The sequence below is a fragment of the Nematolebias whitei genome, chromosome 13 (assembly GCF_014905685.2).
Source record: "Nematolebias whitei isolate Nwh7 chromosome 13, NemWhi1, whole genome shotgun sequence".
Taxonomy (NCBI): Eukaryota; Metazoa; Chordata; class Actinopteri; order Cyprinodontiformes; family Rivulidae; genus Nematolebias; species Nematolebias whitei.
The window spans coordinates 7652360-7679484 of NC_056510.1; the positions used below are offsets into that span (position 1 = coordinate 7652360).

General features: G+C 41.3%; 2 protein-coding genes across 2 annotated transcripts in view; both read left to right on the forward strand.

The window, feature by feature from the left end:
* Nucleotides 1-997: 997 nt before the first annotated feature.
* Nucleotides 998-18417, forward strand: LOC119419794 (nck-associated protein 5). The gene is made up of 14 exons (XM_037687176.1): nt 998-1050; nt 1107-1160; nt 1546-1636; nt 1719-1755; nt 1810-1871; nt 2187-2255; nt 3849-3887; nt 5719-5838; nt 15058-15231; nt 15313-15891; nt 17296-17390; nt 17454-17556; nt 17767-17928; nt 18391-18417. Exons 1-14 carry the CDS (start codon nt 998-1000, stop codon nt 18415-18417), a joined length of 1665 nt encoding a protein of 554 aa, XP_037543104.1.
* Nucleotides 18418-19331: 914 nt separating this feature from the next.
* Nucleotides 19332-27125, forward strand: part of LOC119419795 — a 26185-nt gene continuing 18391 nt past the window's right edge. Inside the window, exons 1-3 of the mRNA XM_037687178.1 lie at nt 19332-19372; nt 24798-25172; nt 26328-26423. Of these exons, the coding sequence (XP_037543106.1) occupies nt 19360-19372; nt 24798-25172; nt 26328-26423 (484 nt within the window). The 5' untranslated portion in view covers nt 19332-19359. The remainder of the gene's footprint in view (nt 19373-24797; nt 25173-26327; nt 26424-27125) is intronic.

Genomic DNA, 27125 nt, shown 5'->3' on the forward strand with positions numbered 1-27125 from the left:
GCTCAACCATAGCTTCAAGTTTAAAAAAAGAGCTAAACCATAGTTTTAAGCTAAAACTACCTAAACCATAGCTTAAACCAAAAATGAGCTAAACCATAGCTTAAAGCAAAAATGAGCTACACCATAGTTTAAAGCAAAAATGAGCTACACCATAGTTTTAAGCAAAACATTTTTCTAAACTTTAGCTTAAAGCTAACATTAGCTAAACCGCAGCTTAAAGCAAAAATTTGCTAAACCATAGCTTTAAACAAAAAGTTAGCTGAACATAGCTTAAAGCTAAAATGAGCTAAACATAGCTTAATGTTAAAATGAGCTAAACCATAGCCAAAAGCTAAATTAGCTACACCACAGCTTAAAGCTAACATTAACGAAACCTTAGTTAAGAGCTTTATCAGAGTTTTATCGGGTCTCTCTTGTAAATGAGTCCCTGAGGCTCAGTGGGATTAACCTGTATAAATAAAGGTTGAATGAAAAAAAGAGCTAAAATGATCAAAAGAGTAGCTAAAATGTAAAAGCAGCAGGATACAGCCCGCAGCTGAAGCAGATTTCAAAGAGAACAAAGTTCCAAGTTCAGAATTTAAAAAGTGTTTCGATGGTGAAAATGTTTGTAAATAAAGTTAAATACTTTGAAAAGTATAAAAGCTTTAAAATCCATAAGTCACAGCGCCCATCTCCTAACTGAGCTGAATGTTTTGATCCAAGAACGATTAAACAAAACAACAAAGTCTGCAGACATTATTTACAGAAAACATCCAGAAATAAACAAACATGTAAACAAAATGTGAAGTTTTATAACAAATAAGCCAAATAACAGCAAACTTTGGATGGTTAGAACCCAAGGAGGTTCGTAGAAGATGTCTCATTTAGTGTTTGTGTGGAGACAGGCCTGCTGGTTCTGATCCGGTCCAAACCCAAAAACCAGCAGTGAGGCTGTTCCTAAAGGGAGCAGGAGCACAGATGTCTGAATCCCTCCCTCCCTGGATTTATGTTCGAAAAGATGAACAACAAACTAACGGTGTTTACTTTTGTGCCCTGCAGCTGCCGCACCGGGTCCAATCTGTCACCAGAACCCCCAGCGTCAGAACCGGCGCCATCTGAGCGAGAAGGGAGGGGGTGAAGCCTCTGCAGCAGATGGTGACGCTGCAGCAGAACTTCTCCAGGTAGGATCTTCATCAAACATCCAACCTGCTCGCCCTGAGGCACACCGACTGGACGGGCCGGGCCCAAACCCAGAACCCAGAACCCACCTCATCAATAAAGCAGAACTTCAAGGGATCTGAAACAAGATGCTCCAACATCCGTGGAACTAAGGAGTTTTACTTTTCCTGACAAGTTTTATTACTTTTGTGAAGCTTCTCTTCCATGTGTCAAACTGAAGGCCCGCGGGCCAAATCTGGCCCTTTTTCACATTTGTTCTGGCCCTCAAGATTATATTTTAATTATATTATTAAATATTTTAATCTCATTTCAGCATAAAATATCTTGGGGAATAGAGTTATGTATTTCAATATGAATAATTTGATTATTATAATTTGACGTGTGCAGCATGGAGGAGACGGTCCGAACGCTGCTGCAGAACCAGGACTCGCTGGAAGGGCCCAAAGTGGACCCACTGGACCTAATGAAGGCTTACAAGGTACCGCTTCTCCTTACAGGGGTGTTCACAGGAGAACGCTTCTGTGTGACGTTCAGGCGTCCATCTTGGATCTACTTTTCAGGACAAGCTCCTGGAGGAGATGTGGAAGCAGCAGGACAGTCTGGAGGGTTCCACTGCAGCGGAGGAGACGCCCGCTGCACCACAGGCTGGAGGGGGGTCGGAGGAAAACCCACCGGATCCCAACCCCATGCTGGAGCGCCTCCGGGCTCTGGAGGTAAAGTATTCACCTCGTTGACCTGTTTGAAGATGAGCTCATGACGTTTGAACGGGTTTAAACCCCCAAAAGAGCCATGTTTGTTCAAAAACTGTCGCCTGACCACAAAGAGGAGCCGAAGTCCAAAAAAACCCTCAAGGACCTTCAGAAAGTCCCGAGAACTGCTGATCCCGACCACCAGAGGAACGTCTGAAAACTAAAGAACTTAGTAAATCGTTTTCTGCTGTTAAAGGAGGTTCTGACGGTTTTGAAGTTCTGTGTCGGTGCCGAGATGAACGTTTGGACCCACCGGCTGTGTGTGACGTGTCTCTGCAGGTGGAGAACTCGGCTCTGTCGGTTGAAAACGACAACCAGAGGAAGCAGTACGAGCGCTGCCTGGACGAGGTGAGGCCTCCAGCACCGCTCGCAAACCGGTTCTGTTGTAAGACGTCGGATCCTGCACGGGTCCACGCGCAGTTCTGTTAGATTCTACAAGGAACGAAGATACTTCAAGGTCTCAAACAGCAGAGTTAAAATGTACTATTTACCAGAGAGGTCCAGAACTGAACCAGACCTGGTTTTAATGCAGCCAGGTCCAGAACTGAACCAGACCTGGTTTAATGCAGCCAGGTCCAGAACTGAACCAGACCTGGTTTTAATGCAGCCAGGTCCAGAACTGAACCAGACCTGGTTTAATGCAGCCAGGTCCAGAACTGAACCAGACCTGGTTTAATGCAGCCAGGTCCAGAACTGAACCAGACCTGGTTTAATGCAGCCAGGTCCAGAACTGAACCAGACCTGGTTTAATTGCAGCCATGTCCAGAACTGAACCAGACCTGGTTTAATGCAGCCATGTCCAGAACTGAACCAGACCTGGTTTAATGCAGCCAGGTCCAGAACTGAGGGCCTCGTCATTTGAGCTCAGAGATTTCTACAGATTCTTCCAACAATGTTCAGTCAGATCCTCTGGACAGTTTATTTTTTTGTTGATATGTTTCGACCTTCATCCAAAGGACTTCATCAGTTCGAGGAGCCACAACAAACTCGGTCCCACAAGCAGCACACTTACTGAGTGACTGAGTTTCTTGCGGCTCCTCGGACTGATGAAGTCCTTTGGATGAAGGTCGAAAGGTCTCAACAAAAAAAAAAACTGTCCAGAGGATCTGACTGAACATTATTAGATTATTTTTACCTTGAACATGAATTTTGATCTACAGATTCTTCTAATCTGTGGATCAGATTATGAACTGGAGATGATGGAGATTAAAGTCTCTATGCAGGACCTTTATTCTGAAAGAGTTCTACTGGTTTTAGACTCAGACTGGTGAACCTCTGCCCATCTTTACTTCTAACGGTCTGTTTCTGTCCAGTCCTCTGACTGACCTGCTGATAATTCACCTCATAATCTACTACTGTATTTTTCAGATTATAAGGCGCATTAAGCGAAACAAAACAGTCATAAAAGTCAAACTTTATTCGACTCATTCACAATAACTCTCAACATTGTTCAGCTGAACCACATAAAACCAGTTCGAGACCAGTAAGCTCAACCAGAATTAGCACATGAAGTGCACTGGATTATAAGGCTCACTGTCGATTTTTGAGAAAATTAAAGGATTTTAAATAAAAACAGTTTCTCATTTTAAACATTTTAAAAGTCCTGCTGGGAACACACACACACACACACAAAAAAAAAGGTTTATGAAATTTGCACGTCTTTGCATCGTGTCAATGTTTGCTGCTGACGTTCGTTAGGATTTTAATTGATCAAAGTGGTTCAGTTCAGCTCCTCAAACTGCACCTTCGCCTCGGAGACAACAAAACGAATCTGACGTCCTCAGACTGTTGAAGAGAATCTGTCCGCTCAAATAATTCCCGCTGGGTTTTGCTAAAACGTTTAAATCTTCTTAACTTGTCTCCAGAGCAGCTTCCTTCAAACTGAATCTGTGTGATTAATTTACGGTTTTCTAAAACTTAAGTGTTTGGTGTCTCTTCTAGGTGGCGAACCAGGTGGTCCAGGCCCTCCTCACGCAAAAGGTTGGTGAACCGGGTCGACCCAAACGAGTTCCTGGACTACAGAAAGAAACGGCCACGCCGTTCAGACGCTAACGTTAATTCAACAGTTGCATTTTTTTTTAAACGATCGTCCGCCAACTTGCAGGTGTGCTGGAGCTCAGAGTTTGTGTTTAAGACGACCCTCGGCTACTACCACACCCCGTTTCAGCTCCGTAGCTGCGTTCAAGCCAACATGCTGGGGCGGCCATCTTGAATCAGGTTGACTCCAGGAGTGTGTCCAATGAGTTGATTTTTATTTGTTTGTCCTTTGGTTTGTGAGATATTTTGCTAACAGACGGACAAACGAGCAAGACACAGGTCACTTACCTTTTGTGGCAGTGAGTAATAACAATAAAAAGCTTTATTAAGTTTTAAATAAATACTTTAAAACCAATAAACCTGGAGCTTTGTGGAGTTGAAAATGTGAGAGTTGTTTCAAAGTTTAATTTGGAGTTTTGTGTCGCTCCCTGTACGATTAAAATAATTTTTGTTTTAAATCATCACCCATGTTTTATCCGTTCGTTCATGTTTTTGTTTTAAGTGGCTAAACTTGTGAACGATCAAAAAACTTATTATGTTCTTTTTCAACATTTCAAGCATCAACATGTTCGGCTCGTTCAGGACGTTCCTGCTCTGATTTCTGCTGTTTGTGCAGTTTTTTACTGTTTGACATATTTAGCTTTGTCGGCCATGTTTTTATCAAAAACTGAATGGAGCTCTGATCACAGCCTTCAAAGCCTTTAGCTGTTTACAACTTTTTACTGCTCATTTCAGCTGTTGTTCTGCTTCAGTCGTTTTCAGCTCCTTTGTGCTAATTTCAGCTTTTTTATTTATTTATTTTTGCTTCTTTCTACTAATTAAGCTTTTCTCTGTTTTTTTCAGCTTTAACATTTCTGCTACATTCATCTATTTAGCTACTTTGCTAATTTCAGCTTCTATGTGATCTTTTCAACTTATTTCTAACTACTTCCTATTTTGTGCTAATTTCAGCTTTTTGTGGCTTTTCAGCTACTTTCAGCTGATTTTCTGATAATTTTAGCTGTTTCGTGCTCCATTAAGCTTCTTTCGTCTAATTTAAGCCTTTTTGTGTTCCTTTGGAATTGTTTTTTCTAACTCTGGCTTTTTACAGCTTTTTGTGTTTTAATAACTTCATCATGTTTCTGCTACTTTTAGCTTTTCTCGTTTTTCTTCTTTCAGCTACTTTATTTTATTTTTGTGCTCCTTTCAGCTTCTTCGTTCTTCTTTTCAGCTATCGGTGTATTTCAGGTCAGCTTTAGCTTCTTGAGCAGCGTTCAAGCTGCATTTCCACAGGAAGTGACATTTGTCCGTTCTAATTACGATCACATGCCGCCAAAGATGAGATGACTTTGTCTGTTAGCAAAATATCTCAAACCAATGGAAAGATTTTATAGAAACTCTTAGAAAATAAATGATCGATTGTACATCAACTACTTTTAGAGTCGACCTGATTCAAGATGGCTGCCTCAGCTGATGGACTGTAGCCAACAGAAAAATGGTTAAAAACTGGTGAAATGGAACTATATTGAGGTAAAAGTGGAGGTGGTAGTAGCCGAGAGTCCTCCCCAACACATACAGTAAGATGAACTCGGTGTAAAACTGTGGCACGAAGGCGGCGGGCGACGTGCATTCCTTCAGGGAGGCTCATATTTTAAATGATAAACACTTTTAAACGCTTTCTTCAGTAAACAGAAGGTGAAACAGGGTCAGTGGCAGGAAGTCGTCGTTTTTTTTGAGCCGTTACGTCGCCTCGTGTTCTCGCTGACTGAACCCTGTCTCGTTCCTTCATCTCCAGGACCTGAGGGAGGAGTGCGTGAAGCTGCGGACTCGTGTGTTTGACTTGGAGCAGCAGAACCGAATCCTGAGCGTTCTGTTCCAGCAGCGCGTCAAAGCGGCCGCCGCACCTTTCTCACAGGTACCGACTCACCCTGACGACCTGAACCGGCCCAGAAACACCCAGATAACCAGATCCACCGGGCTGAACGGCACAGGCTTACAGCTGTTTCTGTAAAAACGGGTTCAGTTTGTGTTTTGTTGTTTTGACCGGAGCACCTTCAGCACATTTAGGTTCAGGGAGGTTTATATTTAATGTCAGAAGCGCAGAGTGTTTGTTTAATTGGAAAACTCTGAACCGTGGAGGAGATAATTGGACAGAACATCCTCGCTCTTGCATGGACCCTCACGATTCTTCATTTGGTGAACATCACTTAGTTTGGCGTCCGCCTGCTGGAGTGAATCTGCTCGTCCCCAGACCAACGTCAGGAGAGAGACGAAGCTTTAGACAGAAACCAACAAACAAGTGGAGTGGGTCTGAAGGTTGTCGTCCTCAGAGGACAGCAGAAACCAAACAAGAGCGCCGCCTTCGGAACATCAAACGCTCGTCTGCAAACTGTTACACAGCAATCTGCAGCAGAGGCGCGGACAAGCAAAGACCTTTTTAAACTTTGACCTTTGTTTGTGACCTTTACCTTGGAGCTGGTGAAGAGTGTACGCGACACTCCGTCTAGCGATGAAACACAAGTGTGTGAAGTTTTGTTAAATTATCTTGAGCGGATCAGAAATTATGGGAGGGTCAAGACAGCCCATACCATGATGCATCCGCCTTCGGCTGGCGGAGGAAACGAGCTGAAGCGATTTGAACATCGGACCTACAGATTTCAAGTAGTATAAAAACTCAAACTTGTTGTTTCGTTTGAAAAAAGCTGACTTGTGTTCAACAGTTTATGTGTTCAAGATGTCCGCTGTCATCTTTTCATTGAATTAAAATGTTTTAAAGTCGTATAAAAACGTCTCAGGCTCCAGTGGAGTCATGGCGGCCCGTTTGTGTTGCAGCAGATGGTCCGGGTGTCCTGACAGGTCAGTGTTAGCGAGACTCTGCGTGCCGGTATTCAGTCACCAGGTCTGCTCAAAGCGTCCAGGTAGTGTGCTGGATGTTGGACCGGGTAACCAGATTTTAACATTAAAAAGTTGGTTTTATATTTTCAGTGAATAAAACACTAAAGCTCTGAGGGTTTAGTTACTCCGTACTCAAGTTCCTCACCCTGAATGTGTGTCGCAGTCCTAGTTTTTCTGCTGGGTGTTGTGGCAGTTGGTCTGGACATGTTGGTGTTCCTGCTGTGTTACATGTGATACGGCTAGAAATCCTTCCACCGGGTTCTCCCTTGCTCAATTACCTGGTGCATATTTCATATAAACTCTTTAAGTAGTCAAAACCATCGTACATGGTGCTTTGTGCTTGCTGGATTTGGGAATATTAACAATTATTAAGTATTTTTGAAAGTTTGGTGACATCATTGCATCTATATTCAAGTCCTTCCCCCTGAATGTGGGTCCTAATCTTTATTATCTTGTGTTGTGGCAGCTGGTCCGGCAGGTGCATGAAGTTTAGTGTATGCAGGCTCCTGTGGCACCACAGAACGGTCAAACAGCCAGAAATCTGGCAGCGTATCTGACCCACATCGTGTAGGTGGTGAAACGTTCGGTGTGTCCGGTGGATTTGGGGACGTGTGACCAGATTCTGACAGTTTTATTTGGACTTTCATGTTTTTGTGAATTAAACAAAACAATAATCTGAATCTTAGCGAAGGCTTCCGATGGTAGAGTGAAGTCAGATTCAACTCCCTCACCCTGAACGTGAGTCCTAATCTTTATTACCTTGTGTTGTGGCAGTTGGTCCGGTTCCCCAGGCTCATTAGTGTTAATTAACTTCCTCTGTCTTTTGTCAGGCTTCCACTTGCTACAAAAGTAAAACCCACTGTGGAAAATAAAATAAAATAAAAAGAGCTTCACATCACATCCTGGTTCTGTTGCTCCGAGGTTCTGCTGAAACATCTTCCTAAAATCCCAGATTAACCAACAGCTTCACAGGAACTGACTAATTGATAAATGATTGATTGTTAACAGAACTTTAGCTGATTATCATCGGTTTAACAAATACATTTCTTTATTATCCAATAATTTTAGTTACTAATGTGGTCCTAATTACTTCTATAATAAAACACTTTCTGTTTAGCTCTTATTCTGAAGTTTTACCAGCTTGTCTGCCTCTCACACCTAATTTGAAGTCTCTTCCTGTGGGATCGACCCGGTTCTGACACCTGCCAGTTTACGTCTGAAAACCTGCAGCTCAGGGTTCTGGGCCGTCATTCATGTTGACAGAGAGAAGAGGAGGTTTGTGTTGTGAAATGTGTAAACGAGTTGAGAAAAGGCGACGTTTGAAGAGTTGATCTGACGCTGATGAAATGTAAGACAAGCAGCCATTTAGGATGAAGCATTTTAAACAGTAAGAGACATTTTTATGTGTTTTCGGCCTTTAGTGGCAGTATTCACCTCCACACTGAAGGATTTCCTGGGAATCCTGATTAAAACAGCTCTTGGTGCAGTTTAGGACATTTCTTAGACAAACTGTCCACATGGGAACACCGTCCTTCCAAAACGATCCTTTATCTTTAAAACAACGTGTTTTTTTTATAAAAACATTAATCCACAGAAAAACAGGAAACGACCCAGAATGCAACACAAACTGAGCCACGTCTGTCTTCTGTGGGTTTTGTAGGTCGGGTTAGAGGCGGGGCGATGTCATCGTTTTCAAAAAGTTGTGTTTAGGCCATCCACACGAGAACGCTAAAGAAGCTGAGGAATTCAACCCACTCTGGAATCTGGTTCATAAAATCATTGTTCAGACCGGTGTTTCCGTGTGAATGAGACCCATGAAGAAACCCGCTCTCTTTCAGTTCTTAGGTTTTACCTCTCAAGACAAAAAAAATAAACATCTGCCCTTGATCAGATCTGATCTTGCGTGAACGAAAACACAACAGATTCCACGAGCTGTTATTTTTAAAACAAAAATTAAGCCAAAGTGGAAAAACTGAAGCTCGTAGAACCTCCAACAACGTTCAGTCAGGTCATCCGAACGGTTTCTTTGTGGCTGAGATGTTTAGTCCTTCATCCAAAGGACTTCTTCAGTCCAAGGAGTCACAAACAACCTGGAGTCCCACAAGCTCCACACTCACATGGTGAAAAAAAAACAGTGTACTGGTGATAAGATGGTTTCTGGGGCCCGCCCTCTCCCCCATCAACTCCTCTGGGGCAGCCATGCCAAAATGGTTCAAAACGCCAAAGTTCATGCGTGTAGAACATCCTTCAGCAGCAGAACTCTGTGGTTTTCTGTATCAGCCTCACGTGGTTCTGGAGGAGTTCTGGTCCACACTTTTTCCCAACGTTAGTTTCTACTCGGCTCTCTGAAGATCCACCACAACATTTCAATCAGGCAGAGATTCTGGACTCTGACTGGTCCTTGGTTTTGTTCTTGTTGACCCATTTGGTTGTAGATCAGCTGCTGAGTTTGGGATCATGGTTCTGTTGGTCCCAGTTTGGTCCAAGCTTCAGCTGTTGGACAGATGGACTCACATCTCCAGAATTCTTTGGTTTACAGAGGAGTTCCTGGTCCACTCAGTGACTGACAGGAGCCCAAACCATCAGCCCTCCACCACCGTGCTGACAGCTGGGAGGAGCTGTTTGCTCAGCGTGAGGTTTCATTTTATGAAAATTTATCAGATTAACACGCTAGGAAAAACAAGAATAAGACATCAGTTCTGAGTCCAGTAAAACCCTGAGACACATTCCTGGTTCCTGCTGCTGAGACGACCGATGGAGGTTTTGGATCTCTGAGACTACAGCTCTCCGGTTGTGTATTAATTTAACACACAGAGAGAGAGAGACTTATGGGTAAATTACTGAAACAGAAAATTAGTTTTTGCCTCTGAGATATGCGTGTTAGGTTCCTTAATCACTCTGACAGCACACCTGTTCCCTGTGAGGTTGACTGACTCCGGGTCAGATTAGAGATGCTCACCGGGCTCAAACAAACATTAACGAGAAAACGAGACGAGTTTTTCTGCTCTGACTTATTGTTAGAGTTTGTTTTTAAGGATTTGTTTTCTGGATGGGAACAGATGTTGTTCTAAACCCTGTAGATACTTTTCTTCATTGATGGAGTCTTTCCAGATGTGTAAGCAGCCCTTAACAGAGTTACTAATGCACCCCCATACCATCAGAGAGGCAGGCTTTTAAACTGTGATCTGATAACAAACTGGATGGTTCTTCTCCTCTTTAGTACGTTGGATGTGGCGTCTTCAGATTTGGATCCACCTGACCACAGAGCAGTTCTGGACTTCACCTCAGTCCATTTGAAATGAGCTTTGGTCCAGAGAAGACAGCAGCGGTTCTGGATGGTGTTCACATCTGACTTCTTCTTTGTCTGATGGAGCTTTAAGCAGCATTTGTGGATTAACTCTGTTTATAGATGATATTTTTAAGATCACTTTTAAATTTCCCACAGTGACTCGTCGTTTTAGACTTATCTTTTGCTCTGCGTTTCTGTCTCCCTGTCATTTAGTGGTGCTGCCAGGGAGTGAAAGAGACTGGTTTGTGGTTACCATGGTGACCGTTATGAGCCACTGGCAGCAGCGTTGACATTTCTTTTGATCTCAGTTCTGTTTACCCTTCTTCTACAGTTTACGGTTTATTAAAGCACAAGAGTTTATTGCCAGCAGTGCAAATAATAAAGTGAGCCACATTAACGGCTCCACTTTAGGTAATTTACTGCCTCAATTGAAATTAATTTACTTCTGTTAATTCAATTTACACACAGAGACATTATGGAAAAATGGGGAACATTTAAATCTAATTATAATTTCATTCAAATGAAACAGTTGTGCATCACTGGTGCGTACAGCAGTAAATATGAGTTTTGTATTTAGGCCAGCACACACCTGGTTTTTATCGCCGCAGCTGTTAATGTTTAATATTCAGAGCCGTGTTGGACTGGAGGTAAAACGTGGTGATTGTTGCTTCAGAGCTGGACCAAGGTTGACTTTGTTCCCCAAAGAAAACTGAATCTTTCAGTTTCGGATTTAAACAAAACGTACACAAATATTATAAAACGTCCAGTCAGAGTTAGAAATTTTAGTCAAACCCATCTTGAGATATTTTACTAACAGACAACAAATCATTTTGTTACTTTTATTTAATGCAATAATTTTTTTTTTCGCTTTTAGGCCGGCTTGTAACGCGTCCAAGAAAGATCAATTAAAAATATCCTTGTGGCTAACTCGGCTACGCTTACATTTATCTAAAATATTAAAAATACATTTCATTTTAAGGTGTAGGGGAAGTGGTGGAGCAGAGGTTAGCAACGGTGGGCCTGGGAAGGTCGACTCCCTGTACCGACATCAAAATGTGGGTGGGAAAGGTGAAGCACCCACACCTGGCTCCACCCTCATTTCCCCACTCTGGGCCCTTGAGCAAGGCCCTTAACCCCCACCATCTGCTCCTTAGATGGCAGCTCTCTGCTCCACACAGAGGGCTGTGGTAGCTCAGTGGTCTGTGGTTGTGTCAGGAAAGACATCCTGCATAAAACAATCGCCAAGTCTTTGTGCAAGTTAGTTTGATGTATCGACTCCTGAAGAAGGGAGCAGCCGAAAGAAAACAATTAAAAAATATGTAGGTGCCTTTCATGACACTCAAGAACACCGTACGATAAAATACAAGAAAAAATACAAAAAGTCAGAATGGATGAGTGGGTTGAGTGTAGGTGGGTGCGTTGATTTAGAGGTCTGTGAGATACTGAAGGGCGAGGTTGTTGATGCTTTGTATGAAACGTGATATTTAATGGGGAGCCAGAGAAGATGCTGCAGGACAGGGTTTATATGACTGGTGGAAGGGGTGATGGAGGTGGCAGAGATTTGGACCAGTGTGAGCTTAAGGATGGATTTTATAGGTAGAGCAAAAAGAATGGAGTTAAGCTAGGTGGGATGACCAAAGAGTGAACCAGAACAGCAGCACTGTTGGGTGAGAGGCATGGACGGAGGAGAACAATATTAAGGAGATGAAAGTCAGCTAAACAAGTGATGTTACAGATATGGGATTCAAATGATAATGTGTTGTCTAGAATTACATCCAGACTCAACCTGGGGAGAGGGGGAAACTGAGTAATGGAAAAGTTGGTTTTTGTAAGGGTGGATTTAGTGCCAGTGAGAAGTTCTGTTTTGTCACTGTTTAGTTTGAGGAAGTTGCTGGTGAACCAGGATCTGATATCACCAAGGCAGTCAGTGGGTGAAGTGGATGGGAGGGTGGAGGTGGGGCTGGTGGACAGATAGAGCTGGGTGTCATCTGCGTAACAGTGGAATTGGATGCTATGTTTTTGGAAGATGTTGCAAAGCGAAATAAGGTAGATGATAAAAATGAGAGAGCCGAGGACAGAACCTTGTGGGAGAACAGAGAACCTTGAACCAAAACAGAGAGGGGATGGATGAGAGGTAAATGAGTTTAATTGAACAAACTGTGTGCAGTCAGGCTGGTATGAAATAAACCAGTTAAGGGGTGTGGCTGAAAAAACAATATGTGAAAGACCATCAATGAGGATGGTGTATGAGATGGTGTCAAAGGCTGCGCTTAAATTGAGGAGGATGAGGATGGAGAGGAGTCCAGAGTCAGCAGCTGTGAGGACGTCATTAGTGATTTTGGTAAAAGATTTTCTGTGCTGTGAAGTGAGCGGAAGCTAGATTGAAAATAAAAGTTCCTTAATGTGCACAGTCCTTGATGAACAAACCCATAAACCAAACAAGATTGATCTCAAGTACTGTTGCCAAATTATAAATAAAGAACTTGTGTGATCTTTTATCCCTACATCATGTGTTAGCCCTATAGTTTATTTAAACAGAAAAGCTAAAAAATATATATATATATATATACATAAGAAAAAAAAAGATTTCAGCTGTTCTCAGATCCGTTGGTTAAACCCAACACTGCTCTGTTTTGCTTAAACTTTTTCCCTTCTCTGATTGCCTTCAACTCACTGACTGTAATTAGGTCCAAAGATTAATCTGCAGCACGTGGCCTTTTCCCGCAGAGCTCCTGAAATAAAGCAAAGTATGGATAATCAAATATTAGCTGAATATCAAAGAATGGACCAGATCGCCGCAGTCCCCAGATCCCCGATGCAATTATTTTCTTTTCCCGTTAATTATTGCTAACAGATGACTTTGAGAGGATGCCGGTCATGGCGGCTTCACAAACGATCGATGATGTTTTAAACAGGGTCACGGCACTCGGCTCTGTTTGGTCCCTCAGATTGGATTGGTCTTGTACAGACTGAATATTTAGCAGGGCTGTATAGAAAGACGTGTCTTACTGTAAACCAGAGTTTACAGAGTCAAACTGTTGTTTTTAGAAGGAATAGTTCAACTTTATTGATGTGTTTACAATTTAAAAGACTAAAAAAAAATCAAGTAATACTTATAATTTAACCAGACTATCCATCATCATTTCCTTTTGTATAACTTAAAGAGATGAACTTTGTTTATACTTCAAGGTATATTATTCTGAACAGTAATAAAGAAACTGTTTACATTTTAAAAGGACAAGAATGAAAAATGGCGCCGTCTTCTTTGGATCAAAGCTCATTTGAAACGGAATGAGGCAAAGTAGAGAACTGTTCTGTGATGAGATGGATCCAAATCTTAAAATATGCTTCAAAACCATGGACTACATGGACTTCACATCCTCTGTAGTAAAGAAGAGAGGAGCCATCCAGCCTATTCTCAGCATACCGCTCAAAAGTCTCCCTGTCTGATGGTATGGGAATGCATAAGTGCCTCTGGCATGGGCAGCTTACACATCTGGAAAGATTCAATCAGTGCAGAAGAGTATCTAGTTTAGTAGCAGTATTTAGAACATCAGCTTTCATCCAAGACTCTTGAACAGCTAGACTCCTCCGTCAGACCAGAAAGGAACTTTCCTTTCAAAATCTACATCAACTGGTCTCCTGAGGTACCCCTAAAATCTTCAACAACTGGTCTCCTCAGGTCCCCTCAAACCCCCAACAACTGTTTTCATCTGGTCCTCTAACTGTTTTCATCTGGTCCTCTAAAAACTCTACCAGCTGGTCTCCCCAGGTCCTCCAAAACTTCCAACAACTGGTATTCTCTGATCCTCCAAAACCTCCAAGAACTGGTCTCCTCAGGTCCTCCAAAACCCCCAAGAACTGGTCTCCTCAGGTCCTGGATGTTTACAGATTGTTGTTAGAAAAAGAGGGGATTCTTCACAGAAGAACCAAGGACCTGAAACAACTACTATGTTACCATGTGTGAATAAAATATGGGTTTGAGAGATTTGAAAATGATTGCATTCAGTTTTTATTAACTCAGTTTCACAATTTTTGGGGAATTAAAGTTGTAGATTTTTTTATATTTAATAGCAATAAATTGTTTTTTAGACATTTTGCTGCTATTTCCGGCCTCTTAACAATTTTTGACAACATGTTCTGGAGTACATTTAAACACTGACTATAAACTTTAAGTTTGTCAAATAGTGAATCCTCTGAATGCTGATCAGTGGAGCGATGTGGGTCTTTATGGTATTTTATTTATCCTGTAATTACTCTGTCATGGACAGCAAACTGTGATTTGCTCCTTACATTACAGATGACGTAAAAATCCATTAATTTTAGCTCACTTTGTTGTCTCTGATCAACATGAGCCCCCTTATCTCCTGTGCTTTAACCTCCTAGGACCTGGCATCCACATATGCAAGAGTTTGTGTCCTAGGAAGTTAAAATATGAATTATGAATCACGTACAAACACAACAGGAAAGTTTGAGATTTGAACCCACAGCCTGGTTGTTTAAAAAAATATCTCAGTTCTGAACTTTGGCTGTGCATTTCCAAACAGGAGGCGTCTAACTGCCGGCGTGGAAATAGTACAGCACAGCTCAATTAGCCTTTGGATGGAAAAATACAGCTTTGCACACAGCATATCAATTTATTAATAACTTTGATAAATAGAGAGCCACAGGGCATGAGCTGTATATACGGTTCAGACTACAGAGATAATCTGTTGGATATGTTTAAAAAATATGAGCAAACATTGAGTTCACTAGAGTGATTGTGAGCCATGAGGACAGTATTCCTGGTAAATAAACTGTGTGGTTAATAAATGTGTCTTTTAATAAATTCTGCTTCATAAATAACTTTTCATATTGACACTTCTGATTGAGTGCAAAGTCTTATTGAATAATATGAGATTGGTGCCGTTAGACAACCTGTTAATGGTTTTTATATTAATTATTTTCCAGGAGGTCCAGAGAAATGGAAAAGCTGGTATTCCTGCCGGACGGTGGCCCAGTTTGTTGAGCCTGACGTGTCCACGCAGCAGTGGAAGTGGCAGCGAGCTGTCGCTGTCGAGTGCTGGCAGCGAATACTCCAGTGGCTCCCATACTTGGGCAGATGGACGAGGCGTCTCCAAGCAGGTAGGAATCTTTGTTTTTGTTCACAATCTATTGTTTTGAGATACTTGTACTAAAATTACATATCCCCCTTGTTCTGCTCAGTGTGCCTCAAGTCGGGACAAGAGGATGAGTACAGGATCAGTGTCCAGCAATCATTCGGCATCCATTGAGCAAACAGAGCTTGGATGGAAGGAGGGTCATATTATGAAAGGTCTAAAGCGTCTTCAGATGAAAAAGTCCAAAGAGGCTTCCTCACATGCTTCCGTTTCACACTGCAAAGACTGCATGATCTCAAATGAGGGCATCTATTCTTTTGGTGTCAAGTCTCACCAACAAGGAACTGAAGCCAACAAGGTAGCACCTTCCAAGACTGACGCAGGGATCGGCACCTTGGACTCCGATGATCCAGATGATGAAACATCTAAATTAGTCAACAGGGAATCCAGTGGTCAACCAACCAAAGACCATCTTTGTTTGGACAAACTAGATTTCTCTGAAGATGATGACAAAAGATTTCAAGCAGATTCTGTCAGCCTTTCTGCAGATTCTGGTCTTTTCCCCTCACCTGACTCAGACAGCTTCTTGTTTTTGGAGGCGCCCACACTCAAACCTGGCGAGAGCCCAACTGATAGCCTTACACATCTGGAGAAAATGGACAAGAACTCACTAGAGAAACAGAAAGTACCAGCGTTAAAGTTCAGCGATAGGAACAATAACCAAGAACGGTCCACCGATCGTAAATCTAGACTTGATTATAACAAAAAGGAACAAGTGGGACTTCCTAAGGAGCCCTCAGAAGCAAACGAAGTGAGCTCATCAGTTCAACACTCTGCAACCAGAGCTTTGAGTTGCATGAATGAAGCAAGACAGCGTAGCTCCTCCATGGAGGTTCCTCATTGCAGAGACCAGGCAAAGGGAAGCAAGAACCAGGCCATCATCGAATCTCCACAGAGGAGACCAAAACCTCAATTCTGTGACTCGGCAAGGAGGGCTTTTATCCTGCGAAGCAAGAGTGCAGATGGAGGGCAAGAACAACTTAAGCATATTCACTCTCCTTTACATCAAAAGCTTATAAAGGGTCAAAGACCCAAAGTACAGTCAGACCCAAACCCCTCAGGACACAGTGTTCCAGGCAAGAGGACAAATCTCAATAATGCCAATGGTTCAAGCAAAAGCTCCTTAAATAAAACTGAAAAAGATGAAGATCTTACTATAGCAACAAATTCCAAGTCTCTTGAAAATGTAGAGCAGCTGCCTCCTGTTGTGTCCCCTGTGAAACAGTCAAAGATTCTTAAGTCTTCAGGTCTCAAGAGTCCAACAAAATCCTCTCTGCAAATCACAAGAGTCTTGAGCAGTGACTCTGTGGAAGAGAACATCTACGACAACCTTTCCTGCTCGCCCCGAAAGCAGCGACGCCAAGAACATCACTGCGATGTTTCCCAACCAGAGCACAGGGCACCATCTCAGCCGTGGCCTCCAGGTCGAAGTACTTCTCTCCTTTTTCGAAGCAGCTCTGAGAGCTCGGCCAAGGATCAAAAACCAGCGAGTCAGACTCAAAGCTCTACTACCGGTAAACCAGCATCAACCAAAACCAGTGAGTTCTCTTTTGTTTTAGAGGCTCAAAAGTCCAACATGATAGAAGATCATCAACATCCAGCGCTGCAAATAGGTGGTGAACTGAGAAAAGATGTCCCTGCAAAAATGTACCATACCAGTGTCTCAAATGTCCCAATTCATGAGTCTCAATCCACAGAGTTTCCAGGCAGAAATAATACAAGCTGTGATGAAAATGGAGCCCCTTTTATATTGTCAAGTCAGAAAATCTTGCAAAGATCCCAACAGAGTGTCAGTGAGCCAAAACTTTCAGAGGTCTTACCTGCTGGGTTCACTAATGTCTACTACCAAGGGATTTCTTATCCCCAGACTTCCAGCTCAAACGCTGTGAAAAGAACACTTCCTGTAAACGCTAAGTCTCATGAGGCAATCGCTGGACAGGACACAAGCACCTTTGTCATTTTTAGAAGACAAAACATAGACAATGGAAGGAACCTCCAGACCTTTCAGACTTTTTCATGCGATCCCCAGGTGGTCCATGATAAAACTCGCAAAAAGATTGAGACCCGCTGTAACTCACTGGATTCTGAACCTATTCAACCGGTTGCTTTGGACGGCGGTGGGATGTTAGATTGGGGGTTTGATGAGCAAGGGTGGCTATTTAAGCGGTCTGTGTCCGTATCTACCAGACCTCTTCTCAAACCGGTGATGGGCATGAACGGGGCCAAGGCTCGCAGCCAGAGCTTTGGCGCACGCTACATAGACAGACCAAGCTTCAACAAATCCGGAAAGGTTCGCACTCAGATCAAAACCCATTCAGGAAGTTCTTTGAATTCTCTTGGCGATATTCTTCCAGGGAGCATGAGTTGCTCCAGTAGCTACCATTGTCCAATGAATCGATCCCTTTTAAACAACTTCCTTATCGAAGAAGGACTAACGGTTCCCTCACATCTGGGTTCCTCAAGTGAAAGACTTCAAAGCCTTAAACTCCAACGTGAGCAGGCTAGACGGCTTCAGATTGAGCAACAGTTTTCAAGCGCCTTCGGGGAGCCGGTCTCCGAAGAGCCAGAGAGACAAAGCACTATAACCACCATTGAGGAGAAGGTGATGCTCGGAATTGAGGAGAACCTGCAAAAGTCTCAGGAACAAGAGAAAACCAGTGAAGTAAAGCAAAAGTCCAGCTCAAGCCTGGCAAGTTGGTTTGGTTTTCGTAAGAGTAAACTTCCTGCTACAAGAAAGGCAGATCCACCAAAAGTCAAAGAGGAAAAGCGAGAGCAAAAGATCACGTCCCTTCTGGGAGGAAAGAATACGAAGTTCGACAAAAAAAAAGAGAGACGGAAAAGTGACGGAAAGGACTGGTAAGGAATTCATAAAAATCCAAATACCATCTTTAAACTGATAACACAACAGCTGAGATCTGAACTGATGAAGTGATTCTCTAGGTTTTCTTTCACATCAAACCTTTTGGGATCCATTTTTCAGCTCTCAGATTTGTTAGACATGTTTTAAAAGATTATCTCAGCCAGGTTTTATCAGTCAGGAGTCATTTATCAGCCCAACCACCCTGGGTGTCCTGAATCAATATCAAAAGGGTGCAATTCTGTTGACGAAACATTTTTCTTTCAGCTCGGCGGGAAGGAGAGAGTCTCATGATGCGGTACGAGCTTGCATCTCACAGCCCTGCCCAGGAATGTCTCTGAGCGAGATACAAGGACATGCTAACATCATAGGAGACCCGCAGGTAAACCAGCTGATCAGTTTCTAAACCAAAGAAGCTGCACCAGTAGGGCATCTTTTAAAAGATAAAGTAAAAAGAACTATGAAATATGCACTATTAGTACTAATGCAAACATATTTACATTGCAAAGTAATCTTCTAGATAAGCACCTGACGTCCGTAAAAAGATCTAAAACGACTGTTTAATTTCTTTTTTAAATCATAAACTTATATTTTAGGTTCTCAAACTGATTGTTTGGAATCAACCCAAGTCTGGAATCTAATACTCAAAAAGTCTTCTGCAAATGGTGAACATGTTCAGCCTGTTTCATAACATCCTTTCCAAAATTCGAACAATGTTCAAGCAATGACCAACCATAAATCAGAATAACAGTCAGCAAACAAAACGGGAGGTCACATACGTTTAAGTTTTGCTCCAAACGTTTCGTTATTAATGTTTATTTGGTATCTTGAGCCTTATCTACTGTAATATAAGGGACTACAAGTATATCCAAGCCGTGCATGCCAAAAGTTGATCTTGATAGCTGTACCTGTAGCCATTTTTGTGGCGTTAGGGTTGATTAGATGTGTTGAACATTGTGGCAATAAAACAATGACAGGGCAGTTTGATAACATTTTCTTTTTGTTTGATAAAACTATTAAGATGCAGATGATGAACCGAAGACCTGACAGTGAAAATGGATGCACGGTGAAAAGTCCCACACAGGAAGCAGTAATAGGTCAGTTCAACTGTTATGTTTACCGTTTGTTGTATTAAATCACACTTTGAATGTCCTGGTACCTGAAACAAACATGAACTCTGTTAGTTTTATCTGTGCTTACCGTTTCACAGCGTGCAGACAGAAGTGAAGACCAAATATGACAGATGTGTGTAAGTCATGAACACAATAAATCTGCTTCAATCAGTCAAACGAACTTGCACAATGCAAAGTTCTGTGAGTTTGTGCTTCTTCCATCGTTTCTGTTAGATTTGTTCCAACTCTGCTTTTGCATCAAGGTAAAAAAAAAAGAAACCATTTCACCAGAAGTGGATATCATTCATAATGTGCTCCAACGAGAATACCGTGTGCAGGTTTAAACCTTCATCTTTACACATTCATGCACAGAAAATCTGCATGTGAAGGTTCATTGAGTTTAGTGGATTTTCTTCATCCTTCACCAGAACTGTTGGTGTCTGATGGTGCAGCTTAACTTAACTGTTTTCAAGATTTTTTATGTAAACTCTTGGACCACAAGAAGGCAAACACGGATGCTTTAAGAAAAGTTCAAGCAAAACTTAAAGCTCATTATACTTTTTCTATAGAACAGGTAGAGGACAGGTGAGAGGTCCGGCTGCAGTTTCAGACTGCTGAACACCAGCCCTTGAGGGTTAATCCTCTCATTAAAATTTCATCTCTTCATTGACTAAGAATCATCATCCAAACCACTGCAGGGTGAATTAGCTCCACTTTAGCTCTGACATGAATCTTACTGTCAGGACACCCACAAAAAAAATAAAAATCTTATAAAATGCACTTTAAAACAACCCAGTATTCCCAATGAAGTCACTGTTGTACCAAGTAGCTGCTTGTTTATGGTTGTATTTTAAGTCAGTTATCTTTACTTCTGTATTTTTAATTGATCTCAAATCTAAACGAGTCAAAACTACCTGAAAGAGAACTATAAATAATATTTGTTAGGCTTTTATTTGTTAATATATGCACTGAAGCACACTTATTATTTCGTTGTTTTCCAAGTTTTTGTCAAGATTTTATCCCACAACTTTTAAAAAATATAAAACTACATCAAATTGCTCAGCAAGGATGACAATTGTATGGTAGTATTTATGGTGGCAGTATGTTGCATTGTGTAAATTAAATATGCGCAAAATGGTGGAAGAAGTCCCCATAGATAATGGGATTCAGTGGAAGGGCGTGATAAAAGCCTGATCTATTTGGAGCGCTGCAGCTCAAACGGACTTCAAAGCAGAAACGTTGTTTAAAGTTTAAAAGAATCACAGAAATTTAGACTTTATGTGACTGAACGAGTGTTTGGATACAGTAGATTCAGTGTTTCTGACACAATCACAGTTTAAGTTTGACGACTTCTGGAGATTTTACCATAGAATATATAACAAAGTTTGATGTTGCCATGTACTTTCCATATTTGGGCTCAAAACTTGTACTTATTTTGACAAAAATTACACTTATTCTTCAATTTGTATATCAAAATTGAGATATTTTGTCTTATTTCACTTAGTGTGTACTGCTATCCAACTTATAGTTTTATCTCAAGTCTCACCAGAGTGCAAAGTCCAGACATTGTGAATTTTGTGAAACCTCTCCTTAACTGGTCATATCTCCTAGATAAACACTGCAGAAACATAAAACAAAAAAACACACGCACAAATGTGACTATCAGAGTCTTCTGCCGCTCAGACTTAGTTTTTTTTTTTCAATAAAACTTGTAGTTTTCAAACAGCAACTGTTTGTTTGAGGCTTAGTGGTTTCCCTGTTCTTCTCTAAAATGCAGCTGTGTGATGCCCCGCCCCTTGCTCCCCCAAAAAAGTGGGAATCACCATGGCAACTAGTGACCCAAGCAGTTTCTAAGTGCCTTGTTTTCTATATTGCCCAACAGGCTTTTATTTTTTTTTTGATTTTTCCATCCTGGCCACATCCATAGGCCCTTTATTTTATGTTTTTGAAACTTCAGGTCCTCTTAGATTTTTTTTTTATTGAGTTCATGTTAGAGATTCAGGCAGACACTGAAATGTAATTATTATTATTTTTTTAACATAGGTGAGGATATATTTTTTATATGAGATGAATTAATTTGTTTTCAAACACAAAAACATTCTGTATTATTTTTCTTTTATGTCCCTGAAAACAGTCAAATTTAAAGTAGAATTTACAAACCAAAACAAACCTCAAGGCTTGAATAATAAAAAAAAAAATAATTACAGTCTGTTTTGGTTTGTAAGAGAGGTTGCCAACAACTCATCAGGAGCAGCTCTGACAGTTACGTGGAGCCTTTTTTCCTTCGTGGTTGATTAATCTCCAACTCGCCTCGCTTTGTTGATCAGAGCATCTTGATTTGGACAGGGTTTCTTAAAGAAGCTTTAATTTATACAGGATGGAAACAGGCCGCAGACAGGAGCATCAATGCCTGTCATCTTTGAAAGTTACAGATAAACAACAAGACGTTTGTTTTCTGGTTTTCTGCTGCATTTTTTTGGCATTCCTGGATATTAAATATGATGAAAAAAATCCAACATGATAATCATTTAAACACCTGGTTGACAGTTTTGAACTGAAATCTGATTATAAAATGTCTTTTTCTACTCATTCACAAAAAAAAATGTTCAGTACAAATGACTTATTGATGTAAACTGTTGTTCAAGCTTTAAATGTGTTAAATTATGAATAGTTTCTGCAAATTATGCCTTAATCCAAACCGGGTCTGTATAAAAATACCTCCTAGAAGCACAGCAACACTTTGTTTTGACTAAATCTACCATGATCAGAGCAGCAGTGTTGTTCTGTCCCATCCATGATTGAGGTCGGTACCATAGGTTCTGTTTGAGGCGAACAACAGCCTCACCTTCCATGTTGGAGGCATACTGAAACGGATCAATTGTTGTTTTCAGTGATTTTGTTGTTTCACAGAACACCGAGTCACAGAAATTACTCCTAACTTTCAAGTTAAGACGGTATTGATGAACAAACTCTGTTCTGTGTCAGAAGTTTATTCTGGTTTCCATCAAGACTGACTCAGACATCTGTGCTGAAAGGTCTTTAAAGTGAAATACATGGATGTTAAATGTAATTTAATCAAACATATTATGAATAAAATGGTCGGTAGCCGGGTTGCATGTGGATAAACCTCAGGATCAAGGATGCTCTCTCTCCTCGGTTTATGTTTTGAAGATTGAAGCTGTTCATCTTTAAACGGTTAGGACTTTGGAACAATACAAAGAAGAAGAAAGATGAGCTCGTTCAAACCCTGAGGAGGACGGTATACCGTCCCAGATAGGGTCTCGTGTGAGCTTGTCTTAATTAATAAAGAAAAGCAGCAGTTGTCTTCTTGCCTACAGGTTTCTAACTGCAGGCTGCAAAACAACAAAACAAGCCTGCATGGCTGCAGATGCTGGAAATCTTTTCTTTCTTGCATACTTAAAAGAAAGCAGTTTGAGGTACAGCAGGGGTCGTCAAGAGAATGTGCTCAAAGGCCATCATTGTTTTACCAGGCTCTGCCAGGACCGGCCTTTGACTCTGATGGGCAGAATAAAGGCAAGCAAATAACTTAAGGAAAGATTTTAGTCCAATTAGCCTGTTTAGTATTATATTCCTTAATACAAACTATAATTATTATTATTATTAGACCTTTATTTATAAAAGTTAGTTCTCACTGAACCTCGAAGACTCATTTACAAGAGAGACCTGTTACATACAACATACAGGCAGATGAGAAAAAGAGAACATGAGGATGGAGGAAGTCCCCCAAAAATTTCATGTCTCACACCATGTCCTGGCCAGGAAACCATGTGAAGGATGCAAAAAAAAAGACCTCGCAACATACAATGACATCATAATCCATTTATGCATAGAGATCGACAAAGGCGGTGAGTTGTGCATAAACACTCCAGAAAGTTCTGATAAGATGGTACAGTGTCTACCAGCATCATGGTTCTGATAAGGCCACAGATGTCCTCGGGAGGGGGGCAGGGCGGCAGAAGCTTCTAGTTACGTATCCTCCAGGAGCAATTTGAAATAAGCTGGCCTGTCCAAGACCAGCGGGGAGGCCAAATTCAGATAAACAACGATTGTTTGGGCCACCAGACTCTGTTTTCTGTCTGCCTTCAAGTTCTGCTGGTACACTCAATGATGAATCCAAACAACCAGATTTGTGGACATTCTGCACGGTCCATTCTCGATTTAGCATTCTCCAAGATTGAATCCTTCATGCTGGTGAGTTCCAGGAGCCACAAGTAGCCTACGATTCTCAGAAATCGCATCCAGCTTGTGGTTGAGCTCGTTAAGCGTATGAGTCTGAGCGCTCAAAGCACATATTAGTCCTTCACATAAGGCTGGCAGCTTTACCATGGCCAAAACTGCTGCCGACGTCTTCCTAATTTGTCGATATCCAAGGTATCCGCCTATTCCAAAAAGCAGAAACCCTGTTATCATAAATCCAATAATGTACACATCTTCTACGTCCTCCATGGACAAACAGATAAACAAACCATCTTCCACTCACTCCAGGAATCCATGACATAACCAGCTGCGATGGTCCGTTCAGGGCATGAGGGCTCTCCAGCATCATGTCGTCTGGTGGACAAAAAAACGATCAATTGCGTTGAGGGACCAGCTGACCAGATCCATAATAATTTCAGATCCATGAGATGTGTAAAGAGAGGCTCTGAGGACAAAATAGCAAAAAAGCAGGAGGGATGGTAAGAGCGACCGTCCTCATCGAAGGCGAAAGAGAGAATGATAGATTTTATTCACCTGCTTCACCTTTAAGAGTTGCGGGGATCTGGTGTCTGTCTCCAGCAGACCGCTACTCCGCTACTCCACCGTGTCACCAGCTGCTTTTGTTTATTTTTTTATTTTTTTGAAAACTTAGAGGGAAGAGGAAAAATCGAATTTCAATCCCAGTTCCTAAAAAAGTTGAAATGATGTGTAAAATATAAATAAAAACAGAAATTACAAATCTCACGAACCTTAATTTAATCCACAACAGAACATAATGAACATTTCACATGTTGAAATGTAGAAAATATAAAACTGCATTTGTAGCTCTTACATGAAAGTCTGGCTCCTTGGAAAGAAAATAGAGAAACTAGAGGTGGATCAAGACTTTTGCACGGCACTGTATAAAAAATAAAGCGCTTGTTTACAGTTCATGCCATACAGTTTATCGTTACAAACATTTCATAATCACTGATGCATGCTAACAGTCATGAACCCATCCAACATCTGTGAAACTAACTGGCGCTTCAGATCGGTTTGATCTGCACCATGGTGTGATTTTTCATTTTTATCAGTTAATTATTGGACTTTTTTTTTTTCAAACCACCAACTTAAAATATATTTTTAATGAGCAAGCTGTAATTTTAGTCTTCAGGAGTGGAGATAAGCTGATAAACGGCTGTGAAACAAGCAAAACGAGTCCATTTTGCACAGATTTCCTGCATAAAAACAGATAATAATGAACCATTTATATTTTAAATGTTTCCACCACCATGGCTGCCCTGCTCTTTCTTCTTCCATCTCCTCTCCTCCAAAACCACTTCAGCTGTTCTCCTTGTGCCGCAGGCTCCGGCTGCAAGATGCGAACGTTGGACAGTGGAATTGGGACCATCCCTCTCCCAGAATCCTGCTCCTTCTTCTCCTCCATCCTGCACCTCCTCCCCAAATCCTCCTCCACCCCAGAACAGTCCCTTAGCCCCCACAGCATCCCCAGTTCCTCCAGCGAGGATGTGTCTCCTTCCCCGTTACCCCGATGGAGAGTCCCCTCCGGCAGCCACACCAGGGTGCTGAACTCCCTGTCGGAGTCCTCCATGACCCACGTCCCGCCTGTGCCTTTCCCCACCGTGGCCTTCCTCCAGCCCCTTCAGTCATCGTCTGAACCAGTCATGACCTCTGCCAGTGTGTGTGACACCATCAGCAGGCTTCCCAGAACCCCTAAAGGTACGGTAAAGGGTCATAAGTTTCAGCCATGACCCCATGAGGGTGCAGTTAGCCAGGCGGAAAACATGCAACAGTGTGTCATATGCAGGGCCGGCCCAAGGCGTAAGCAAACTAAGCAGCTGCTTAGGGCCCCATGGTCACTAGGGGGGCCCTTAAGTGGAATTGAATTTATTTATTTAATTTTAGTATTGATTTCTATATGATTCTATTACACACAATTTCATTATAAAGTTGTGATTTTTTAAAATAATTTTATATGTATATATACTGTACGTGTGATCATGTAGAAATCATTCTTTATACATGCAAAAAGGAAAAAAATATATTTTTAATTTTGTCTGTTTTTGCACAATTTAATTTATTTTTATGCATCTAAGTTATTTTATCTGTTTGTTATTGATCTTAAACTACAAATTATTTTGAACATTACTGTGCATATTTAGAAAGTTTTCAGAACTCTTTAGCAGCTTTTCTTTAAGTGACTAGCAACAAATCTAGAAACCTGTCCTAGTGATAATGGAGACTTTGACAATGTGACGTCTCATTCTTACTCTTCTCTCATCCGAAATATTATTCCTCCTTCCTGCAGTGTCCATTACTGTTACATGAACATGGCCAGTTTTGTAAATCATGTGATGATGTTTTACCTCCACAGGTTATCAGATAAGACACCAGGATAGTTAGTTAATTTTTCTACCTAACAATGGGGTTAGGGCTTTTGGGGGTTGCACAGGGCACAATCTTTAGTCCCCCAATTTTCCCCCCTTTTTTTACTTCCTATGGGTTCAATATTCAAGAAGCAAAAGAGCTTTTGTCATTGTTATGCCGATGATCATCAGATATAGATAGAGAAGGATGCTGTTTCTGTTAACCCACTGTTGTGTTTTGAAGATAAAGCCTGGATGGCTCTAAACATTCTTGATTTTTAGAAAAGGAAACCAGAAGTGATAGAAGTGATGGTGTTTGGTCCTAATGGCTCCGGTGTCCCGTCCCTCATGTTTTTCTGCTTAAATAGAACAACATAATTGTCATTTCTTATCTGTTTTAGACTCTCTGTTAGAATAAAAAAAAAACTGAACAAACCTTGTTTATTTTTAAGGTTAATTATGTAAATAAAGAAAAAAAGTTTAATATTATGTTGCTGTTTTTTTCCAGAAGGAATGGAACCAAAGAAGTTGACTCATATCAAATCCAAACCTAGAGCCACGCCGGGCCAACAGAAAGAACAGACGAGGCTTCAACTTGCCAATTGTAAGAGACCGACTGCGAGCTGAACTTTTCTGCAGCTGCTTGTTTCTAATTCTTCTACAATGTCAAACAGATTTATAGACATAAACAAGGTTGCACAGTTTTTTTTGAGAGGTTAAGTTTTATAGCGTTGCTGTCTTTGCGATGCATTCCGTCTGCAGGAACCCTGAGAAATGAACTTTATCTCACAAAACACTTCCTGCTGCTGTAAACACACATCCAGAGGCAATAATTAAACTTTTTACACTCTGAAAAATAAAAGTGCATCTTGCCTCAAAACTACCTTGGGCTTTAAAATCCATCACCATTAAATTTCCGTCCCACTGAGCAAAAAGCAGCAAAACACTCTAGGAGTTTCTCAAACATAATTTGAATCTTACTACACTACATTAACGCTGGCATTTATAATAAATAAGTGTTTGTGTGCCAAATAAAGTTATTAGATAAGACTTTGTCACAAAACTAGCCACAGGTGGCAAGCAGCAAACATAAGATGTGCATTAGGACTGAAAAATAAACCAATGTTTGTGGAAAAACATCAACATACATGCTTTGTCCCCCATCGCGGAGTGAAGTGGAGAATTGAAAATACGTTCTGTCCGTCCGTCTTGTGAGCATAACGTGAAAATTAAATTAGGTACAGACTTCCATTTTGGTGTGTTTCTGTTAATCATAAGAAAATTGGGATTCCATGTCAAAATCCAA